Source organism: Mesoplodon densirostris, chromosome 19 (genome assembly GCF_025265405.1).
Source record: "Mesoplodon densirostris isolate mMesDen1 chromosome 19, mMesDen1 primary haplotype, whole genome shotgun sequence".
Lineage (NCBI taxonomy): Eukaryota > Metazoa > Chordata > Mammalia > Artiodactyla > Ziphiidae > Mesoplodon > Mesoplodon densirostris.
Window position 1 is genome coordinate 3991681 of NC_082679.1, and position 21546 is coordinate 4013226.

The following is a 21546-nucleotide window of genomic DNA, read 5'->3' on the forward strand; positions in this document are numbered from 1 at the left end:
TCTCATGACTGGGTGAGCTGTCTGGCCCTGGGGTTGGCCCATCTGCACTTCTAGCCGCTTTGCTCTCAAATACTGCCCTCTAGTGACTCTGAGTCTGTGTCCGGAAGCTGGTGCTCCCTGAAGTGTAGGATGCTCACAAAGTACCCTGAGATTCAGGCTGCCTGATTTCCTGCCAAGGGGCCTGGGAGTGATCTTTAATCAGGAAGCCCTAACCAAGAAACAAAAGACCATCTTGGCCTAACCTTTACAAAAGGGAAATCTATTTTCATTTTTAAATGACACATATGAGGACTTCCACATCTGAACAAGATGGAGTAACAGGGAGTGGATTTGCTGTCCTTCCTCAAATGACCAAAATGCCAGACAGAATATGTGAAACGACGGTGCTCAAGACTTGACATCAGGCAAAGAGGGAGGAGGGAGAGTGATCCCTGAGAACTGGAAAACACCTAGGTGACCCACAGCCTATGAGTTTCTGACCACAGGGCAGGGGACCTCCCTAAGGCCCCACCTCAAAGTGCTCTAAAAAATGAAGTCTATTTTTTAAAAATGCTCAAACCAAAAGGCGGCAGAAAAAGAGGAAAAGGGGAACAAAGAAAGATGGGACAAACGGAAGGCAAACAGCAAGACGATAGATTTCAATGTAACCTTACCAGTGATCACATCACAATAGTTATAAAGACCTCTTTTAAAAGGCAGAGATTGTACGCTTGGGTAAAAAACAAAGATCGAACTATACGCTATGTAAAATAAGCACACCTTAAATATAAGGGCTAAAAGTAAAGGGACGCTAAACGCAATGGGGTACCCTGGATTGGGCTCTGGCACATGAAGGAGAAAGGCACGTAAAGGGGAAAGTGGTGAAATTCAAATAAGGTCTGCAGTTAACAGTAGTGTGCCAGTGTTGGTGTCTTAGTTTTAACAAACATACTACAGCATTGGGGGAAACTGGGTGTAAGGTAGGCAGGACTTTGAATTATCTTTGAAACATTTTTGTAAGCCGAAAATTACTCTAAAACAAGAAGTTTAATTAAAAAAGAAGTAAAAGGATGGAAAAAAAGATGAACTGTGCTAACAGTAACAAAATGACACGCAGTTATCAACAAAAGTTTTTAATAACAGAAAATGGGAAGGAAATCGCTGCATCTTAAATACCACCTGCTATAACTACAGTGACCGGCACGTGAACTGGACTGGATAATTTTCTCAATCAGAGCCCTGGGTGGAAACAGCTGGCATACTCAAAAGATTAGTTGCAAGGAGTTCAAAGAAGGGCCTTTTTATCTTGGGATGGTCCCAATTCCTCAGCCGGACATCGATGGCCTTTCAGGATCTGCTACCTGCCCACCTCCACAGATCTATCTCTTGACGCCTGGACCCCGCACACTTCTGTTCTACCACAGCCACCTGACCCCCGCCGTCTCCCCAAGGTACAGTACGCTCGTTTCCCGCCTCTGTGTGTTAGCACACGCCATTCCCTCTGCCAGGTACGCCATTCCCTCTGCCAGGTACGCCATTCCGGTTTTATTTACTAGGGAAGCTCCCCTTTCCGGCTGGAGGCTGTTCTCATGTTCTCTTGCCTTCTTTGGGTCCATCATTCTCTTCCCTCGTCTTGCACATCATTACACGATGGGTAGTCTTAGAACTCTCATGACACTAATTTGTGTCTACGAACAGTAATGGCTACCACCAACTGAACCAAAACAAGGATGCGTGGAAGGGCGCGGAACCTGCGAACTATGCCGCGCGTGTCCCCTCGGGGCCACCGTCCCCACCCCGGCTTCCGGCTTGCATTAAGAACGCCCACCGCGTGGTTGCGTAGGCGGAAGGGGGGGGGCTCAAATCACGCTCGTGGCGTCTATTGGCTGCCTGGGGACGAGGGAGGCGGGGCGAGGCCTTCGCGTGACGTCAAGACGCCACGATCCGGGCGTCGAAGCCCAAGGAAGACAAGAGCCAGCCGGGTGGGGAGCAGTCCTGAGGCCGTGTTGCCATCATTTGGAGCCGCAGCTGACGAGTCCTGGGGGCATACGGACGAGGTGGGTGTACCGAGCGGCGGCGGGCGGACGGGTAGGCCGAGGCGGCGTTTCCTTTCGGCCTTACGCCCCGCTGGCCCCGAGGCCTCGGCAGCGGTCGCACCAACGGACGCCGCGCGCGAGCGACGACAGGGTGTGGAGGAGCCCGGGCCACTGGGCCTGCGCACGAGTGGTGGGGAGTGCGGCTGCGCACCCTCGCGCCTGCGCCGTCGGTCTCTGCTCCCCACCCGCGCGCTCGGAATTCTTGGGCCCAGAGCACCCCTTTCTTCAACCCCCATTGACCCGGCAGTTCCTTCGAGAGGACCGCGTGCCCCTGGCGACGGGCGGCTGTTGCGCTGTCTTCTTCCCCCCACCCGGGGACGTGGTGCGCACGCGCGGCTTGGCCGGGGCGGTGGCTTCGGGGCCAGTGGCGAGGATCCGGGCGAGCTCTTACTCCACCCGGAGCCCCCTTGTGCCTTCCCCGAGCCTGCGGGACGGCCAGGTGCCCCCTTGCCTCCGGTTCTCGCCCCATCCCAGAAACCTCTCACCAGGCGCCCCCAGACCTTACCCCACTTTTCTTCCTGTCCCGGGGCTCCCCCCACTATCCCCACTCGTGACCCCCCTACCTCCCTGCCCCCCACCCTTCCGCCCAATTCCGTTCGGTCTCTTCTTTATGGCTTGTTTTTTCTAGGCTTTTTCCCAGTTCCAGACTCCTGTTCTTACATCTCCACTTCTTGTAGGATTTTCGGGTTCTCCAGCGGGACTCGCCTTTGAGCACCCCCATAGTTCTCAATTCCTCCCTCAAGTCTAGGCCCCCCAGTTCTTGCCCCCAGGACATTCCTTCATGCTCTGGCCGTTCTCTCCTCTCCACCGCACTCCAAGTCCCTAAAGATGTTTTGGACCTCTTTGGGCGTCCCCAAAGCTTTCTCTCCGGACCCCCAACCAAGGGGCTCGCCTCTTCTCTTCTCCCAGGTCTACTCGTGCTTCTAGGAACCTCCCATGTACGGTTTTCTCTATCCTTAGGGGGCCTTCCTGACCTCAGTCTTCTAAGAGCTTTCTCAGAACTCACTTCTTCACTCCCGGGGTTCCTCTCTTCCTGCTCCCGGAGTAACTTCCAGAAATCCGCTTGTCCTCCCAGACTTCTGCATTCTCCAGTGTTCCGTTTTTTCAAGGCTTCCTCAAACGCTTCCCTCTTTACAGACTTTCTCTCATGGGTTTTTCCAGGTCTTTCAGCCTGGAGGTTCATTTAGCCCTTGTTTGTTAGAGCTTCTTCTCAGAAGCCGTCTTTCTCCTTGCTCCTTGCCTGAGGTCCCCCACCCTGCCCTCTGACCCTGTCCCTGTTTTGGGGTTTCCCTCGAACCCTTCCCTTTCTTCACATGGGCTTCCGATCCTTCTCTTTCTCTCTGGGAAACTCATTTGGACTTACCTGTTTTCAAGTCCTTTGTTGTCCACCTAGAGCCCTGCAGAGGGGCCAGGGTCTTTCCCTCAGGCTGTAGCCCTTTAATTCCACACCCAGAATTCTCTTCAGATTGTTTACCCCTTGGCTCCTTCTTTCTCAGACTCCCTTTTCTGTCTGGCTTCTCGTGAGCCCATTTGCTTCTCTTCTCTATTTGTTGCCATGTTTCTTGCTCCTTCTGGAGTCTCCCTAATTCGTTCTTTTTCTTGCAGACAGTGAAAAAGCAGTCTGGCTCCCGAGGTCCACCCCGTACACCCCAGGGTCCAGATGGCGGCCAACGTGGGTGATCAGCGTAGCACGGATTGGTTAGTGAGGCTAGAGGGATGGGTCGGAGGGGAGGGCAAGAGGAAGCAAGACCCAGTGTTGTCTTCCGGATGGGCCCTCCCACAGCATGGGGGGCCGCGATGCCACAGCCCCTGGGGTAGGGATGGGCCCGAGGCGCTCCTCTGAGCGTTCACCTTCCACAGTGCGGTGCTTGTTTCACAGAAGTGGGGTGATTCGTTCCGTGGACTGTGATTAAGAGGCAGCCTCCAACACTTTTCCAAAACAGTGTGATGACTTTCTGACTGAGGTGGTATCAGACAGAATTTGTGGTTTCATAAAGCATTTAGATCTGCTAGGCATCAGGTCTTGTTTTAAGTCTTGTGGTTCCTGGTGATCCTTTTGTTTGATTTTTAACATCTGTATGTAGCCGGCATCTGGAAAGTACCTTAGGGAGGTCATCGCACCTGTTGCTCACTGGAGACCGTGAAGCAGAAACTGGCTGTCAGTGTGTCACAGAGTAGAAAATTGAGGCTCCGGGATTCCAGCCCTGGTGTTTGCCTGCTTCCATCCTGCCCACCGTCTGCAGTGGGAGAGTGGGCTGACTCGATGTCCCCTTTCTGCAGGTCCTCTCAGTACAGCATGGTGGCCGGGGCAGGCAGAGAGAGTGGCATGGAGACCCCCATGCACGAGAACCCCGAGTGGGAGAAGGCCCGCCAGGCCCTGGCCAGCATCAGCAAAGCAGGAGCTGCTGGCAGCCCCGCCAAGGCCGGCAGCGGCGGGCCCGTGGCCAGCGCACAGGTGAGCAGCGTCCCCGGGGGACCTGCGTCCCCTGAGCGGGCGCGGGGCACACGCACACGCCTGGTGTCCCCTCGTATCCCCAGGGCAGGGTGCTCTGAAGACACCCTAGGGGCCCTTGAGGAGGGGAAGCAAGGTCCGTCTCCCTGAGTCTCGGGCACTACGAGGTCGTTGGGAGTCCAGCCTGAGGAGGGAGGGGTGCTCGTGTCCGGTGGCAGAGGTGGCGGCGCTCTGTGCAGAGATGTGGACCCACTGCCGTCCCTCGGCAGTTAACCACCAGTAAACAGACCCGCCGTGGCGGGGCCCTGGGCTCCTGCTTCCAGCACTGATGGCACGTGGTTCCTCCCCCCAGTATGTGTCCCAGGCAGAAGCCTCAGCTCTGCAGCAGCAGCACTACTACCAGTGGTACCAGCAGTACAGCTACGCCTACCCGTACAGCTACTATTACCCCGTGGTGAGTGCCCGCCAGCCCGGCAGGGGCAGGCGGTGGAGGGGCGGGGGTGGAATCAGTCGGGCAGGGTCCAGGGGCAGTGGGTGGATGGACCACAGCAGTGACAGCTGCTGGAAAACCCTCCCTGAGCTCGTGGTCCGCAAGGTAAACGCCCAGCTCCTTCGGTGGCCACCCACGCTGCCCTCCCTGTGCTCACGTTGCCACAGAGACTCCTCCCCCTCAGCACACACCAAGTCCACGCCCGCTCCCCGCCTCAGCCCTTTGCTTGTGTCCTCGCCTAGCAGAGGGCTGCCCGAGAGCGCCTTCAGGTGCGCGTCCTGGGACGGGCTTTACTTAGGGTGCCGTTCCCGCCGCTCACCCTGCCACTCGGCTTCTCTGCGTGGCTTTTCTTCTTTGCTTACTGCTGGCTGTGTTGGGTGTCTACTGTGGCGTGTATTTTGAGTGCAAAGTTCGTTTTGTCTTTACTTTTCATCGTATTGTAGTGTTTAGATGGGTTGGTACTCAGTAAATAGTTGTTGAAGGGAGTGGACTGTGGGACACATGGAGGTGATCATTTTATTTGGTAATTTTTCAGCCGGAGGGAGTTGGGCGCTTTTATGCGGTGGAGAGAGGGAGGGTGAGAGGTCAGTGAAGGACCGCGAACCGAGCGGCTGGGGGAGAGGCGCGGGTCCAGGCCTCCAGGGGAGGAGTCGGCCCGCCGCTCACTCTGCCCCGCTGTGCCCTCGCCAGAGCATGTACCAGAGCTATGGCTCCCCCTCGCAGTACGGGATGGCCGGCTCCTACGGCTCAGCCGCACCGCAGCAGCCATCCGCAGCGCAGCACCAAGGGACTCTGAACCAGGTAACGCCCTAGCCCGCCCCGGCTCACGTCCACGCACGGGGTGTGGTGGGCCAGCGGTGGGGACACCTGCGTTATTTCAGCTGCTCCTGCCCAGCAGTTCCTGATCTGAGAACGAGAAGGCAAAGCTTAGTTTTTGAAACCAGAGTGGGTTTAGGGCTCGGGCACGGCCAGGGGCTGAGGCGTGGGGTGACGGTGGGAGCACTTCGTGGCGTGGCAGCCTTCTCCTGTGCTTCCCCCTCAGCACGTGCCCACACGCATACAGTCTCTCTCTCACACGCACGCACACACACTCTAGCCTTGCACTTCACGTGCAGCTGGGAGGCGCGGTGGAGCTCGTGCCTGGGACGTGGGCAGACCTGGGTGTGAATCCCAGCTCCCTGGTGGCGAAACTACAAGTCACGCGCTCTCTGCGCCTCAGGCGGTGCCGTCCGGTGGCGGGGGCCTGGCGGGGGCGGGGAAGGATCGCGGCTTTATCGCGGGGCTCCCGTGAGCGTGTGCCACGCGTGTGTCTTGACTGCCGGGGCGGGGGTGCCGTCGGGGGCCGCCGCCGCTCAGCACGGGGAGAGTAGCGTAGAGCCGTGCCTGAGCTGCTGGGCTGTGGGGGTGCGGGCGGCCGCGGAGTTGAGAGCTGAGGTGGCCGAGGACCCCGCACGAGGGCCAGCTCGGGGCCCCCGCTCCCTCCTCAGCGGCCGCTCCGCCCACAGCCCCCGGTCCCGGGTATGGACGAAGGCCTGTCGTACCAGGCGCCCCCTCAGCAGCTGCCAGCGGCCCAGCCCCCTCAGCCTTCCAACCCCCCGCGGGGGGCTCACCCTTTGAGCAACGGCCCGCAACCCGGGACAGCCCCTGCCACGCAGCACAGCCAGGCAGGATCCGCCTCGGGCCAGGCTTACGGGCAGCACGGCTACAGCGAGCCCGCCAAGCCCAAGAAGGGCCAGCAGCTGTGGAACCGCATGAAGCGTGAGTGGCCTTGGGCCGTGGAGGGAAGGGGGCCTCACGGGACTCCTGGCGCGAGGCACGTGGGGTGCTCGGCCCTTGCCTCCGCTCTCTGGACCTCCTGGGGCGGTGCGTGGGGCCCCTCGGAACGCGCGCCCTTCTCTGGAGCTCACGGCTCCTGCCCCGGTGGTGGGGGTGGTGGCGGGGCCACCCACGTGGGCCTGGGGGGGGCCTCACCCCAGCTTTCGCTGCCCTCACAGCGGCCCCTGGGACTGGTGGGCTCAAGTTCAACATTCAGAAACGGCCTTTCGCTGTCACAAGCCAGAGCTTTGGCTCCACCACGGAGGGCCAGCACGGCAGCTTCGGTCCCCAGCCCAACCCCGAGAAGGCCCAGAACCACAGGTGACAGCCACCCCCTTGCCTGGCCCCAGCCCCTGGGCACGGTGCTCGGCATCTGCGTGCGGCCCGCTGGCACGGCCTGCTCCTTAGAAAGCAGAGAGCGTCCCCCGCCACGGGCTCGCCCCCAGCGCCTGCTCGCCCGCCCGCCCGCTCAGGAGGGGTGGTGAGGACAGTCCCGGCTGGGTCGTGGGGTGCCGCTCCCCAACCGAGTGTCTGCACCCGCCCTCCTTCCGCCAGGGGCAGCCTGTCCGGGAAGCCCGACGACTGGCCGCAGGACATGAAGGAGTACGTGGAGCGCTGCTTCACCGCCTGCGAGTCGGAGGAGGACAAGGACCGGACGGAGAAGCTGCTCAAGGAGGTGCTGCAGGCGAGGCTCCAGGACGGCTCGGCCTACACCATCGACTGGAGCCGGGAGCCCCTGCCTGGGTGCGTGGGGCCGGGGGGCGCTCGGGAGGTGCCTGGTGCTGCAGTTGGAGACCTGCCGTCCTAGGTGCCCGGGGCCCCGAAGAGAAGGAGCGAGAGGATGGGGTCCTGGGGGCGGGAGGCTGCCAGGGTGGGGCCGAGGCCCAGGAGCTGCCGGGGTTGGAGTGCCGGGGGTGAGAGCGTGGAGGGCGGGAGGTGTGCTCCTCAGCGGCTGCCCGCAGCCTCTAGACACACAAAACCTTGGGATTGCCTCCCACCTGAGCGTCGTGTTAGTCGAGTTGCCTGGGTAAGTGCCCTTCCTTCTGAGATTGTGTGTCCAGGGACGGGTGGCAGGCGTTGGGGATGTCGGGGCGCCGGGTGGTGATGCCCTCCCCTGCTATATCCCCAGGCTGACTCGGGAGCCTGTGGCTGAGAGCCCCAAGAAGAAGCGGTGGGAGGCCCCTAGCAGCCTCCACCCTCCCCGGGGGGCAGGCTCAGCGACCAGGGGCGGGGGTGCCCAGTCCCAGCGAGGGACGCCCGGGGCTGGGGGTGCTGGCCGAGCCCGGGGCGGCAGCTTCGCCAAGTTCGGCAACCGCAATGTCTTCATGAAGGACCACAGCTCCTCCTCCAGCACCGACTCGCGCTCCCGCTCCTCCTCCCGCTCCCCGACCCGTCACTTCCGCCGCAGGTGCGAAGCCGCCGGGGGGCAGGGCCCGGGGGGGCGGGGGGAGGAGCCGTTTCAGGCCTCACCTTCGTGCTCCTCCGCGCAGTGACTCGCACTCGGATTCCGACAGCTCCTACTCAGGGAATGAGTGTCACCCTGTGGGTCGCAGGAACCCACCCCCCAAGGGCCGGGGAGGCCGGGGGGCCCACATGGACCGGGGCCGAGGCAGGGCGCAGCGTGGGAAGAGGTGAGGCTTTGGGGGGCTGGGGAGGAGGGGCCGGTTTGGGGGCTCCTGGGAGGGAGAGGGCTGTGTCTGGACAGCGGTGGAGAGGCAGGGGGTGGCGCCACGCCTGCCCCCTCAAGGCCCCCTCCTCCCTCCCTCCCCAGGCACGACCTAGCCCCCACCAAGCGCAGCCGCAAGAAGATGGCGGCCCTGGAGTGTGAGGATCCCGAGCGCGAGCTGAAGAAGCAGAAGCGGGCGGCGCGCTTCCAGCACGGACATTCCCGCCGCCTGCGCCTGGAGCCCCTGGTGCTGCAGATGGGCAGCCTGGAGAGCGGCGGGGCCGACCCCGACTGGCATGAGCTGCAAATCGTGGGCACCTGCCCTGACATCACCAAGCACTACCTGCGTCTCACCTGCGCCCCCGACCCGTCCACCGTGCGCCCCGTGGCGGTAAGTGCCCCCTGGTGGCGAGGGCAGGTCCTCCCTGCGAGGATGGCAGAGGCAACATGGGAGGAGGCGGTGGGGTGGGCAGGGGTCTGGCTCGGGGAAGATCCTGACCTGCCTGTGCACAGGGGGCCTGTGGCTGACTGGGCCCTGGAGGCCTGAGGCACCGAGAGGTGAACTGGACCCAGAGCTTGTGCTTCGGAGCCGAGTCCAGGGCCTGTGGCCTCATCGGAAGGCTGGGCCGGCCTCCGAGCCTCCGTCTCCTGCTTAGGAGACCAGGAGAAGGAAGCCGGTGTCCCCGGCCAGTCCCTGTGAGACACTGGGACATCCATATCCTGATGTCCCCTGAGGCCCGAGCTGGGAGCGGGGCTGACGTGTCCTCCCGGGGCGCACGCGCAGCCTGTGCTGACGCGGGAGACTGTGCGCTCTTACCGGTTTAGGTTCTCCTCCCTGTAATGTCGGGATCGAGCCCCTGCTTTAAGACCCCGAGTTGGTGGAACCGAGGCAGGTTTTAGCACATCCTTCCTTGCTCGCCCTGCTCAGGTCACGCTGAGCCACAATTCACCTCCTTCCCAGGTTTTGAAGAAGTCGCTGTGCATGGTCAAGTCCCACTGGAAGGAGAAGCAGGACTACGCCTTCGCCTGCGAGCAGATGAAGTCCATCCGGCAGGACCTGACGGTGAGGCAGGGGCCGGGGAGGGGGCCGCACTGCTGGGTCCCACCCTGCTCTGGTGTGACATCCACTCTTCCGCCGCCCAGGTGCAAGGTGTGCGCACCGAGTTCACGGTCGAGGTGTACGAGACCCACGCCCGCATCGCCTTGGAGAAGGTGAGGGGCTGACGGGATTCCCTCGGCTCCCCCCCCACCCCCCGCCCGGCCTCACTCTGCCCCTCCCTGCGTGCCCCCCAGGGTGACCACGAAGAGTTCAACCAGTGCCAGACGCAGCTGAAGTCCCTGTACGCTGAGAACCTGCCCGGCAACGTGGGCGAGTTCACTGCCTACCGCATCCTCTACTACATCTTCACCAAGAACTCAGGAGGTGAGGTGCAGCCCGCAGAGCGGGGCAGCCACGGGCCCCCCCCGGTCCCGGCCCTGCTCACCTCCTCGTCTCCGGCCGCAGACATCACCACGGAGCTGGCGTACCTGACGCGGGAGCTGAAGGCGGACCCTTGTGTGGCCCACGCCTTGGCGCTCAGGGCAGCCTGGGCCCTGGGCAACTACCACCGCTTCTTCCGGCTGTACTCGCATGCGCCCTGCATGTCTGGCTACCTCGTGGACAAGTTTGCAGACCGGGAGCGCAAGGCCGCCCTCAAGGCAATGATCAAAACGTATGTGAAGCTGAGCTCTCCCCCTGGGCCTCTGCTCTGCGGCCTCAGCGCCGCCTCCCTCCTCCCCTCCGTTCCCCGCTGCGGAGGCACCTTCAGCTCCCCTGGTCTTCTCTCCGCTTCTCTCCTCTCCGCACTCGGCCCTCCCCTCTGGTCCCTCCCCCTTGCGCGGAGCGCCCTCCTCCGTCGTCCTGTCTCTTACCGCTCTGGGCTCCCCGGCCCTTTGCCTCTCTTTGCCTTCTGCTCGCATCAGCCTGGACCCCACTTTGTCTTCTCCTTGCTCCGGGCTCCCCTTTCTCCACGGCCTCGGCCCACCTTCTTCAGCGCTCCTGTGGCTGAGCTCCCGCTCTGGGGACGCCCAGCAAAGGCGGCCGTGTCCTTGGCAGCCGCGGGCTCAGGGCCAAGGCCCTGCCACTTGAGCTGTTCTGAGAGCCCCGGCGTGCTCAGGGACACCAGGTGTGAGGCAGGCTAGGCCGGGACGGGACCCAGAGAGCGCGCTCTGTGCTCACGTTCTCGGTCAGGCGGGAGACGCCCCCAGGCGAAGGCAGGACACTTTTTGTGTTGTCACAACCGGGGGTCCTCCCGGCCTCTGCTGGTGGAGGCCAGGGGTGCTGCTCAGCGCCCTGCAGTGCACAGGGCGCCCCCAGCTGGGTCACCTGGCCGCAGTGTCAGTCTTGCTGAGGCTGGGAAGCCCTGGTCAGAGGACGCGGGCCTTGAGTGCCACGTCAGTTTGTTGGGAGCCGTGGGGGTGGTTTGCAGCTGGGGAGGGACACTTACCCTGCAGGTTAGGAGACTCCGAGGATCCAGTTTGGGTCAGGCCGATATAAGGGCAAGGTGCGGGGCGGGGGCCGCGGGCAGAGAGAGGAGGGAGCGGGGCAGACACAGGCGGCAGGGCCGCGGGACCCGCTCTCCGAGCCACCAGGGGCGAGGAGGCCGTGTGCCTGAAGGACCCCGGGCTCCCCGGGTGTGTGCTCCGCGGCCGCACAGGCTCTTCTCTTCCTCCTGCAGTTTCCGAGCTTCTGTGCCGCCCCCGGGCTGTAGCGGGCAGGCCGCTGTCTCTTCCTCGGCACTTGCCGTTTCTGCCTCAGCCTGTGTGCGCTTGGCCAGTGGGCGGGCTCTGGCCTGTCGTTGGCCTCACGGTCTTGTGTCCCCCGGCTCCGGAGGGTGGCGCGGCTTCTCGCTGGCTCGGTGGGCCGGGGCCAGCCCCGTGTTGGGCAGCAGGCTCTCCTGTGCCCGCCCCCCCGGACTTCCAGGGCTGTGAGGGAGTGGGGGCTTCAGGCAGGACTGGTTTGAGCTTTTTCTGCCACTTGCTTACTTCCTAGGTGACAGTGGCCAAGTGGCTCTGCCGCTGCGCTGTCCTTGGTGTGTATCTGTAAAGGGTAGGGTGACAGCTTCTGGGAGGGAGCGCAGTGAGCCCGCGGGGCGGTACCTAGAAGAGCTGTTTCCCGGCACAGGCCAAGCCTTCTCTTAGTCCTCGGACCCAGCTCAGGGCAAGTGGGAGGGGTGGGGCCGAGTAGCCGCCAGCTGCGCCCCGCGCCCCCCCCATGCGTGGCTCTGTGCGCCTGGGCCCTCTCCTGAGGGGCTGCTCAGGCCCCGGCCAGCAGAGGAGCCAGCTGGGCCCTTCCCTCCTGTCCCCTCTCCTCCTGTCCCCCGCACAGGTAAGTGAGGGGGAGGGGGGGCACAGCCGGGGTTGGGGCCCACCCCGCCCCGGGCCCCCCCGAGCCCCTGAGGGGGAGGCTGGGGAGGGGCCGGCAGGTGACGTGCTGAGGAGACCTTTGGGTGCCTGAAAGGGGGGCGCCCACTGCCCGCTCGTGGGGCCCCCCCGCGCCCGCCGCCCGCCTCATCGCGTTCTCCTCTTGTCTCCGTAGCTTCCGCCCTGCGCTGCCAGTCTCCTACCTGCAGGCCGAGCTGGCCTTCGAGGGCGAGGCCGCCTGCCGCGCCTTCCTGGAGCCCCTGGGCCTGGCCTACACGGGCCCGGACAACTCCAGCGTCGATTGCCGCCTCAGCCTGGCGCAGCTGCCGGCCTTCTGAGCACCAGCGCCGCCGGGGGGCGGGGGGCAGGGCTGCAGCCCCCCAGCGCCGCCTCGGCGGGTTTTGTGTTTGAGCCGTGGACTTGGGTTGTAAATTAATTTGTGGGGAGTGGGCTCCAGGAAGAGCCGCCAGCCCGGCCCCCATTTTCCCACCGGGGAGTCTGTACAGAGATTTTTCTACATTTTTATTTTTTGTCTCTGAGGGATGGGACGGGGAGGGGGGGGGGACGGCGGAGGGCTGGGGGCGTGGTCTGCAGGGTCGTCTGTGCCCACCCGGCCCCTCCACTAACGCTGCCTCAGTGTTTTCTCTCTCTCTCTCTCGAGCTTGTACTCCGGTAGCGACCCGGCACGCTGGCCCGTCCCATGCCGGGGGGGCCAGTGGAAGAGGACAGGCCGCTCCGCCCGTGCCCGCCCGCGGCAGGGGCACCAGCACACCAGCCCGCTGCCCGCCGCCGCTGCCTCACCACAGACTTGTTGCCCAGCCCTCTGGGGCCTCAGTGTTCGGGGCGAGGGGAGCCGCGTAGAGACTGTGCCCTGCCCGCGGCCCCCGACCGCAGAAACGCCACCGCCTCGCCACCGCCAGATGCACACTGCCACCCTGCACTGAGGACTCCGGAGGCCATCGCGGGACCTCGACAGCCGGGCCGCCCCGTCTGCAGTTGTATTAAGTTGTCTCCGTGTCCCTTCCTCCCTCCACCCCAATGTTTCTTCTGGTTTTTCCCCCCTTTCTCCCTCCCGCCGCCGCCTGCTCCCGCTCTCCCTTGGTTCAGCACAGGTAAAACGGTTACCCTCCCTCCCCGCCTCATGGATCACCAGCTCACGTCATGTTTCCTTCTCTTTTCTTTCTGTGTGTGTTTATTTAAGTTATTTTTCTTCCTCCCCTTTTCTTTTCCGTCCTCCCTCCCTCTTCTGCCATGTAACTGGAGGATGTGCAATGAGTTTGCAAACAGCTGGACTGTCAGGCTGCTTTTTTTCCAGATGTTCCTCCTCTGCCTCCCCTCCCCCTCCTCTCCCCCTCCCCTTTCCTTCCTTCATTCTTTCCTTGGAGCACTGAGCACCATATGAAAGCTTGAGAGAAACCAAAATTAAAGAGAGAGAGAGAACACGTGTGCACGTTTTGTCCTTCTGCCTTGGGCTACATTTCCTCTGGGTGTCTGGGTCCTGGCCTTTATTTCTTTTGGGGTTGAGATACCAGGGGGATCTCCGCCACGGCCTGGTAGGTGCCCCCTGACCTCCCCACGCGGCACAGCCAGAGTTTCCCCAGAGGCTGGCTCCCCAGCTCCTGCCTTGGGCTGAACCCAGGCTTGGGGAGACCGACTTTGGAACCCTGGGGCACCTTGGCCAGGGTGAGGTGGGGGTGTAACCCCCTGCAGGGCTGCAGCACTCTCAGCCCCTCGGCCTCCAGCCTCTGGCTGAGCACTTGGGCCATGTTCTCCAAAGGGGGGTGGGGGGGTGCACAGAGCACACGGGAGCCCAGGAGCACCAGGCGCCTAAACCTCAGCCTCGGAGGGACCTGAAGCCCGGGGTCCGAGAGCACGCCTCTGAGTGCGTCGACTGCAGCCGCCATCTCCCCGGGGCCCGCCAGCCTCAGCAGGGCCACTGTCAGGTGCAGGGCCTGAGCAGGCACCGTGAACGCCGCGCAAGCTGGTGCATCTCGCACCAGTTCTTCTTGGACCTTGGCCACCCCGGCCTGCAGCTCAGCCTCTGTCACCATGAGGGCCACGAAGTGCGTGGGGCGGGGCTGGCGAGGGCCCGCGGCCCCGGCTGCTCCACAGTCCACGGGCCAGACCCCGGGACCCCACTCCGCTTCCGTCTCAGAGAGGCCTTCCGAGGGCCTTCCCGGGGCTACCACAGCCGGCAGCTCCCCACCCGGGGGCTCCAGGTCCCCGGCAGCGGCGGCGGCTGGCTTCAGTGCCCTTCTTGGCTGCATCCACGAGGAACCTTGGCCTCCGGGGCCGCCCAACTCCCGCTCCTGGAGCCTCGACAACGTCCCCGCCAACGCCAGGCACCCAGCTTCGGGGCCTCCGCCATCCGGGGCCAAGGCGGCCCGGAGTCCCGTCCAAGCTGGCTGTACGCGCCCAACCGCACCGGTGCCAAGGCGGGTCGCAGCTACGCCGTCCAGTGCGCCTCCGGCCCCGGCCGTGTCCCCACCGCTGAGCGCACCTCCGGCCCCGTACGCGTCCTCGCCGTCACTCTCATCCCCGGTCCCGGTCCCGGTCCCGTCCCCGCCCCTGTCTCCGCCGTCGTGCGCGCCCCCGGTCCCGTGCGCGTCCACGCCGTCGCTCTCACCTCCGGCTCCGTGCACGTGCTCGCCGTCGCTCGCATGCCCGGTCTGGTGCGCGTCCCCGCCGTCGAGCGCGTCCAGGATGGTGGACCCGCGGCCCGCAGCCAAGCCTGAGCCGAAGACGAGGTCTGTACGCGAGGCGCGGTCCCACACCAGACGGCCGCGGAAGCGGAAGTAGCGCACCCGGTGCTGCGGCACGGCCAGAACGCCCGGCCCGAGCGCCGCCAGAGGCTCGTCCCAGCAGAAGGAAAGGAAGGGCTCCTCGCGCACGCCCAGGAAGCGGTCGACGTAGCTCACGGAGAAGTCGGCCGGGTCGAGGAGCGGGTCCCAGCGGATGCGCTGGATAACGGCCGCAGCAGTGCGCAGCGGCGGCTTCTTGGCTTTGGCCTCTGCTTCGGGCTCGCCTCTAGGCTGCGGCGGGGCCGGCGCCGGCGCCCCGGGGTGGGGCTGGCGGCAGCGGGCACCGAAGCGGCAGCGGCCCTCCAGGAAGAAGCGGCAGGCCGGCGGCGGCGCGGGCTCCGCGCCGGGGGCCCCCACGGGCGGCTCCGGCCCTCCGGCCGCCGCCATGGGAGTGGGGTGCGGCTGGCGCGCTCGTCCCGCTCAGGCCGTTCCGCACCTGTGTCAGTCCTGCCGCCACGGGCGCCAGGCACAGCTGTGACGTCACGGTCGAGGCTCAGGCCCCGCCCCGACCTGGAAAGCACCTCGCGCGTGAGACCGCCCTCCGCGGTGCCCTGGGGGCGCCTGATCCTTGCAGCCAAGCGGTTTTTATCTGTGGCCCCGAGCCCGGCCCCAATAATTTACATATGCGGCCCCGCCCCCGATTCAAATACCTTACAGGTCTTACAGGTGCGGCCCCGCCTCTTCTGTCCCCTTAGCGAGCTTGGCTCCGCTAATGATTTACAAGTGCGGCCCCGCCACTCTTGCTCCTTAGAGAACCTGGCCCCGTCCCTAGTCCAGTGCTTTAACGATACGGCCCCGCGCCCTCTTGGCCCCTGACAAGCCTGGCTCGCACACCCCGCACGCCTAATGATTTGCATGTGCTGTCACGCCCCTCCGGGCCCTCGTTGGGCCGCGACCTCCGCGGGACAACCGGACGCCTGTAGGCTCAGAACGAACTTCGTAGCCCGGGTTTGGGACGCAACTGTCGCCCTCGGGATGACACATCTTTGGGGCGTCCCTTTTCTACGGGGACCACGCCTCTTCCCGGCCACTTTTCCTGTGCGGCCGCTGCCGGGGTAAAGGACAGCTCGCCTGGGCTGGGTCCACTGGAGACGCGGAGCTCACGGGGTCACAGCCGTGCCGGGCCCGAGGCCGCGTCCGGCAGGCGGCGGCGGCGCGCAGCCAACACTGCTGAAAAAAACAGGCTGTGGGAGCGGCCACATCGGGACCCCGCCCCTGGGAGGGGCACCGCCCAGCCACGCCCCTGGCTCTCTTAAAGGGGCCGCATCCCATTACACCAGGCTAATCCTGAGACCTCCACCCACCTGGCTGGGACCGGAACCCCACGTGACACACCTAGCTCTTAAAGGCGCCAGGACCCCGTCACGCCTCCCCGTCCCCCCTTCCCACATGCAAAGTGAACAGACAAAACCCGGGGCACAGACCTTGTCGGTTTATGTATAAAGAAGTGGGGCGCTGGACGTTAAGGGCGCAGGGAATGGGGGTGCCTACAGGCCGATGACGTCGTCCAGCTCGAGGTCCGCGTTGGGGAGGCAACGGGCCCTAGGGTGCTGCGCCCCGGGGCCGGGGTCCACGTCGGGCTTGGCGGCGGCGGCGCCCGGGCTTTCCGCGTCCATGACGCCCAACACTGCGTCCAGCATGGAGGGGCCCAAATCCAGGTGGAAGGACAGCAGCGGGTCGGCGGGCGCTGGCGCGCGGAGGGTGGGCGGCGGGGGCTGCGGCACGGCAGGCGGCGGCGCGGAGCGCGGGGCCCCCGCGGGCGGCGGCCGGGGCTCAGGGGGCGGCCCGCCGCCGTGGCGGCTCAGGAACGAAATGTCTCCGAAGGCGTCGCCGCCGCGCCCCACGTGCAAAGTGTGCCGGAAGTCGCCGAGCGGCGCGGAGATGGACAGAGCGCCGCGCTCCGGCCGCTTCTTGGGCTGCGCGGGACCCAGCTGCTTCAGGACCGGCATCTGCGGGATAGGGACGGGTTAGCACGGCCTCCCCCGGGAGGACGCCACCGAGGCCTTCCGTGTTCCCAGCCCTGGGCCTAGCACGCCGTTCAGAGGATGCTCTCTATAAGTACAGGATGATGGTGGTGGAATTACTCCCATTTTACAAGTGGGGAAACTGAGGCTCCCAGAGGTCCGAGGTCACAGCTGCTTGATTCAAATCTCAGACTCAAATTTAGGTCTGCCCATATGTTAATTCCACTAAGAACTAACGTTTGAGCTTTCTATAGGTCAGAGAACAAGCAACATGCTTCACCAAGCCTTTTGGACTGCTTCCCAAACTTGACAGAAACTCCAGCTTAAACACAGGGCCATCCACCCTGAAGACAGGGCGGACGCTGTCCTTTAGGTGCAGCAGACACAGTCAGTGCCCAGGGCCCGCCACACTTCTAGAGGCCCGCACACATGTTTAAACGTTCTATTATTTTTTTTTTTTTTGAACCTCTTGTCCTTTATTGAGACCACTGGTCCCCAGCTCCCGCAGGGCAGGGACACAGGCCCAGGTCTTCCTCTCCAGCCCCGCCTTTGGGGCCTGCAGAGCCCACAAAACCCGGGGATCGCAGATGAGACCCTCCCCCTCAACACATGGTGTACAGAAGCCCCTTCCCAGACGGGGCTGCCGTGTTTTATTTTAAAACGTCTGGATTATGTTTGTCTTTATACCAACGCAGTCGTAAAATATAATTTTATATATATATATATATATATATATATATATAATTATCTCCATGAAAGCTTTGCCTAGAACACACAAAAGTCATCATGTAGGCTGGCCTGAGGATTGTAATTTGGGAGGTTTAGGGTGGGCCTGGGAAATCTATATATTTGTACAGCATTTTATAATTTGAATTATCTGGTTTTGAAAGAAACATGTAAGTCTTACTTCTTGGAAAACAAGAGTAACAATAATAATCATGCAAATTTTCCTATGTTAAAACATGGTAAGAATGGCATAAATTCCAAACCGGTGGCTCATGAACTGTAAACTGGGCGCCCTACAGCTGCATGATGGCATCAGACTCGACGGTAAATAGATATGCCTGCCAACCTTTGCCCATATCCTGGAACTTGGCTGTTTCTATGGAACTTCTGGGAGGGACTTTGATGACCTTGTACTTTTGTTTTAACAGTCACTGTTACTATAATAATAACAATTAAAAAAAAAAAAACCTTTCCATTTGAATTGAAGCCCCACCCTTTGCCAACTGTATGAATTGGGATAAATTATGTGATCGCTCTCTGTTTGTTTCTGGAAAATGGATAAAATAACACTACCTTCCTTGCAGGACACATAGAAATACTCAGTCAAAGAAAACTATATTTTTAACCGTTCCAGCCAATTGACAGTGACAGTGTTGGGGAAGGGCATGTGTTCCCAGACAAAACGGGAACAAAAGTTAGATCTAATCCTGCAAAGCAGGCAAAGCAGCCAGCCTTGTCCTTTCAGGGACCAGCACCCTGGGAAAGATCAGTGATAACGTGGAGAAAAATCAAAGCCAAAAGGATTTGAAATAATTATAGATGGATACGTTCTGAGAGCTGCCTTCTCCCCTACCCACACACACACACACACACACACACACACACACACACACACACACGTACACTTTACAGTTACTTCTCTGGGAAAACCAGTCTTGATTTACCACCTCTGTTGTGTTTCTCAAACTTCCCTGACCTCAACCTAGATGAATAAATATATTTTATTGCAATCTGGCACACAGTCACCATTCCTTCCCCACCACCCCCCAGCCCCACATAAGGGAAACAAACATTTTGTGAATTGAGACCTACTCTTACACATGCTAGGCACTCAGTTTCAATTCTATTTTATTATTTATTTAATAACTAACTAAATAAATAAATGTCTGCATGATGCATTTACCCTGCACCATGCAGGATCTTGTGGAAGCACGGAGTCTTAACCACTGGACTGCCAGAGAACTCCCTATTATTCTTTTTTAAGGCTGACCTCTGCTCATTAATGAATCTCAATCCACAGTTAAAAAAAACAAAATCCTGTCTCAGAGCTAGCAGGCACCCCTTAGCCCCGGGCAGTGATTCATGGTTCAAAGGAGCAGAACTCAGAAAGCCAACTGCCCAGACTTGGATCTGACTGTGCCCACTGCTGTGTAACTTTGGGCAAATTACTTAACGTTTCTGACCTCACTTCCTCATCTCAAAAATGGAATGACGCTCATATAATAATCCAGTCTCTTTGCAAGAACTGGGGAGATGTTGTCCATGGAAAGTCTTAGCACCGTAGCCAGCGCACAGCAAATGCTCAATAAATGCTCAGTGGAGTCCTACTTTGAATCATTCTCCCCTGTCCGAGAGAAGGAAATAGATGCTCAGAGATGGTACATGACTTGCCCAAGGTCACAAAGCCAGCTCTGTGGGACTCCAGAGCCCAGAGTTACTGCTTCCACTGCCTGCTGTCCCTTGAACTGGCTCCTCCCTGGACGGCCCTCAGCTATTGCCTCCTCTCCCTGCCCACCCCCTACCTTGCCCCTCGTCCCATCCTCCTATCACCCTGCAAGGTGACATCACTGATTTTCCAGCACTTAGCAGCATATTAAGATCTTGGTTTCTGACACCAAACACAACAGGTTTGCCATTGCCTTTCTGTGGGACCCGGAACTAACTTCCTCAGCCTTAAGCCTTAGTTTACTCCTCTGAAAAATGGGAAATCAGAATGCCTGTTTGCAAGGGGCTGTCGTACAGTATACTCATGATGCTGACATTTTATTTCCCGAGCACTTATTCTGGGCCAGGCAGGGGTCTAAGTGCTTCACACAAATGAATGAACTCATTTAATCCTTGGAACAACCCAGTGAGGGGAGACCGTTGTTATTTTGTCCCTTTTACAGACGTGGGTGGCACCTGAGGCACAGAGAGGTGAAGTAACTTGCCCTGGATCACACAGTAGCAAATGTTGGGGGCTGAATTTGGAACCCAGGCAGACGAACTCCGGAGTCAAAGGATGATATGATATTGCTCACAGCCCCCAAAGGACAGGGTGTGCAGACCCATGGAAAAAATAATGTTTTGATATCAAGGCCAGGGATTTCCTACACCCTTGACTGTGTTTGTTTGTTTGCTTTGCTTTTTTCTTTTTCCCATTCTGGATAAGAACAATGAGTTCAAAATTGTTTTTGAAAGCTACCACTTCTCCTCACTAGCTCTGAGACCTCGGGGGCCAGTCACTCCACTTCTCCGAGCCTCGGTGTCCCCCTGAACACAAGGCTCTATCTCCCTTGTTGTGTGCTTGATGCAATGAGGTCATACTCGGAAAAAGGCCGTCACAGGCCCAAGCTCTGTACAGAGGGGCTGTTGTCGTGACAATCTTAAAGCAGGCAGAGAGCAGGAGCCGGGATGGGACCCTGGGACGCGGTGATCGGTGATCGCGCGCTCTCGGCTCAGCCGCCTTCCTCCCGCCTCCCCCGCCCCCTCTCCTTCCGGGCCGAGGCTCCAGCTGCAGGGGTGGGGGGCACAGCTGGCTCACCTCTGTCCTCTCTGGGCCCCAGCCCCACCAAGAGGAAATAACAACTCGCCGCAGATCCAGCCCGACTGGTTCTCAGCCCTTTGGGAGAGGCAACAAGGAGGGTGGGACCCAGACGGGGCAGGGGGACCCGCGATTGGGAGCCCCCGACCCCCTCGGGGCTCCAGTGCGCGCTTCCTGAGGCCACGTGGCTGCGGCCCAGGATTTCAGCGGCCGCGGCCGCCGTCCCTTTGGCCGGCTGTCCGGCTTCCCTCCAGACCTGACCGGGGACCCTGGGCCACCACTGCCCCTTACCTCGTGGTCCCCGCTGAACTGGGCAGGCAAACTCTCAGGCTCCGGCTCAAGCTGGGAACCCCGTCTTCTTGGTTCGGAGCCCGCCTCCGCCTCCCAGTCCCAGGCCCGCGCCTTCTTCCGTCTTCCTCCGGGCGGGATCTCACCTGGCAAAGGAAGGGTCCTGCGGAACCTGGAGGGGCATCCCGGACCCAGGCGGCCGGGCGCAGAGTGCAACCTCCTTCTCTCTCAGGTTCCAGGAGTCCTGGCCCCTAGCTCTCTTGATCCTTAGCCTCAGGGGTCCAGGCCCCCAGCCCCTCCCCCCTCGGACCCAGGATCCAGGCCCCCGGCCCCTCCCCCCTCAGACCCAGGATCCAGGGCCCCGGCCCCTCCCCCCTCAGACCCAGGGGTCCAGGCCCCCGGCCCCTCCCCCCTCAGACCCAGGGGTCCAGGCCCCCAGCCCCTCCCCCCTCAGACCCAGGAGTCTGAGCCCCAACCCGGGCAGACCCTGACATGGGGTCCCTTCTTTACCTGCACCGGGATCTGAAGTGTCAGCCCCTCTCGGGGGCCATGGTAGGAGCCCAAAGGGGCACAGAGTCACGCCCAGTCCAGCTCAGTCTGTCTGGGGCAGAGAGGGTTAAGGAGTAGGTCCCTCCCAGCCTTCCTTATCCCCCAAAAGTTTGCCTCTAGGATTTAAAGGACTAGGAAGTAGCGGTGGAAAAGCTGAGGCCCCGCCGGGCTGAGTGTGGGCCAGGGGAGGAGGCTGGCACTGGGTGTGCGCCCGCCCGAGAACACAGCAGACGGGGCGGGGGATGGATGGATGGACAGGGCGGCCCCCAGCTCGGCCCCTCCCCCTGCCAGCCTGGAATTTCCTGAAACTGGGGAAGTCTGGCTGTGTAGAAGAATAATTTCTTCCAGATTGCAGCTGTTGAGGGAGTATGTGTGGGCCTGAAAGAGAGAGAGAGAAACAGACAAGGTCAGGCAGTGAGACCAGCAGGAGGATGGATGTGACCTCGGAGCAGCTCTCACCCTGCTCTGGAGAGCTCCCTGGATGAATATCCCTGCCTGGAGCTACTCGTCCACAG

The 21546-nt window shown here is 61.6% G+C and overlaps 3 protein-coding genes across 6 annotated transcripts; 1 reads left to right on the plus strand and 2 right to left on the minus strand.

The window, feature by feature from the left end:
• The first annotated feature begins 1901 nt into the window (after window positions 1-1901).
• LENG8 (leukocyte receptor cluster member 8) lies at window positions 1902-13340 on the plus strand. Of its 3 annotated transcripts, none has more exons than XM_060085202.1 (16): window positions 1903-2036; window positions 3681-3773; window positions 4356-4530; window positions 4880-4981; window positions 5708-5818; window positions 6523-6775; window positions 7012-7153; window positions 7388-7576; window positions 7962-8240; window positions 8323-8463; window positions 8604-8889; window positions 9460-9561; window positions 9642-9710; window positions 9792-9921; window positions 10003-10210; window positions 12538-13340. In XM_060085202.1, the coding sequence occupies exons 2-16, from the start codon at window positions 3736-3738 to the stop codon at window positions 12842-12844; spliced, it is 2532 nt and encodes an 843-aa protein (XP_059941185.1). In that variant the 5' UTR covers window positions 1903-2036; window positions 3681-3735; the 3' UTR covers window positions 12845-13340. The 3 variants fall into 3 exon arrangements, with proteins under 3 accessions (XP_059941184.1, XP_059941185.1, XP_059941186.1); XM_060085203.1 differs by having other exon boundaries at window positions 12076-12626; XM_060085201.1 differs by lacking the exon at window positions 12538-13340 and having other exon boundaries at window positions 1902-2036; window positions 10003-12169.
• LENG9 (leukocyte receptor cluster member 9) lies at window positions 13038-15094 on the minus strand. The gene has a single exon (XM_060085255.1). The coding sequence runs from the start codon at window positions 15086-15088 to the stop codon at window positions 13406-13408; it is 1683 nt and encodes a 560-aa protein (XP_059941238.1). The 5' UTR covers window positions 15089-15094; the 3' UTR covers window positions 13038-13405.
• A 68-nt stretch (window positions 15095-15162) lies between these two features.
• Window positions 15163-21270, minus strand: CDC42EP5 (CDC42 effector protein 5). 2 transcript variants are annotated; one of them, XM_060085362.1, is made up of 4 exons: window positions 20993-21270; window positions 20486-20628; window positions 16126-16650; window positions 15163-15868 (listed from the first exon to the last, which is right to left on the minus strand). In XM_060085362.1, exon 3 carries the CDS (start codon window positions 16648-16650, stop codon window positions 16189-16191), a length of 462 nt encoding a protein of 153 aa, XP_059941345.1. In that variant the 5' UTR covers window positions 20486-20628; window positions 20993-21270; the 3' UTR covers window positions 15163-15868; window positions 16126-16188. The 2 variants fall into 2 exon arrangements, with proteins under 2 accessions (XP_059941345.1, XP_059941346.1); XM_060085363.1 differs by having other exon boundaries at window positions 15163-15871.
• Window positions 21271-21546: the final 276 nt, after the last annotated feature.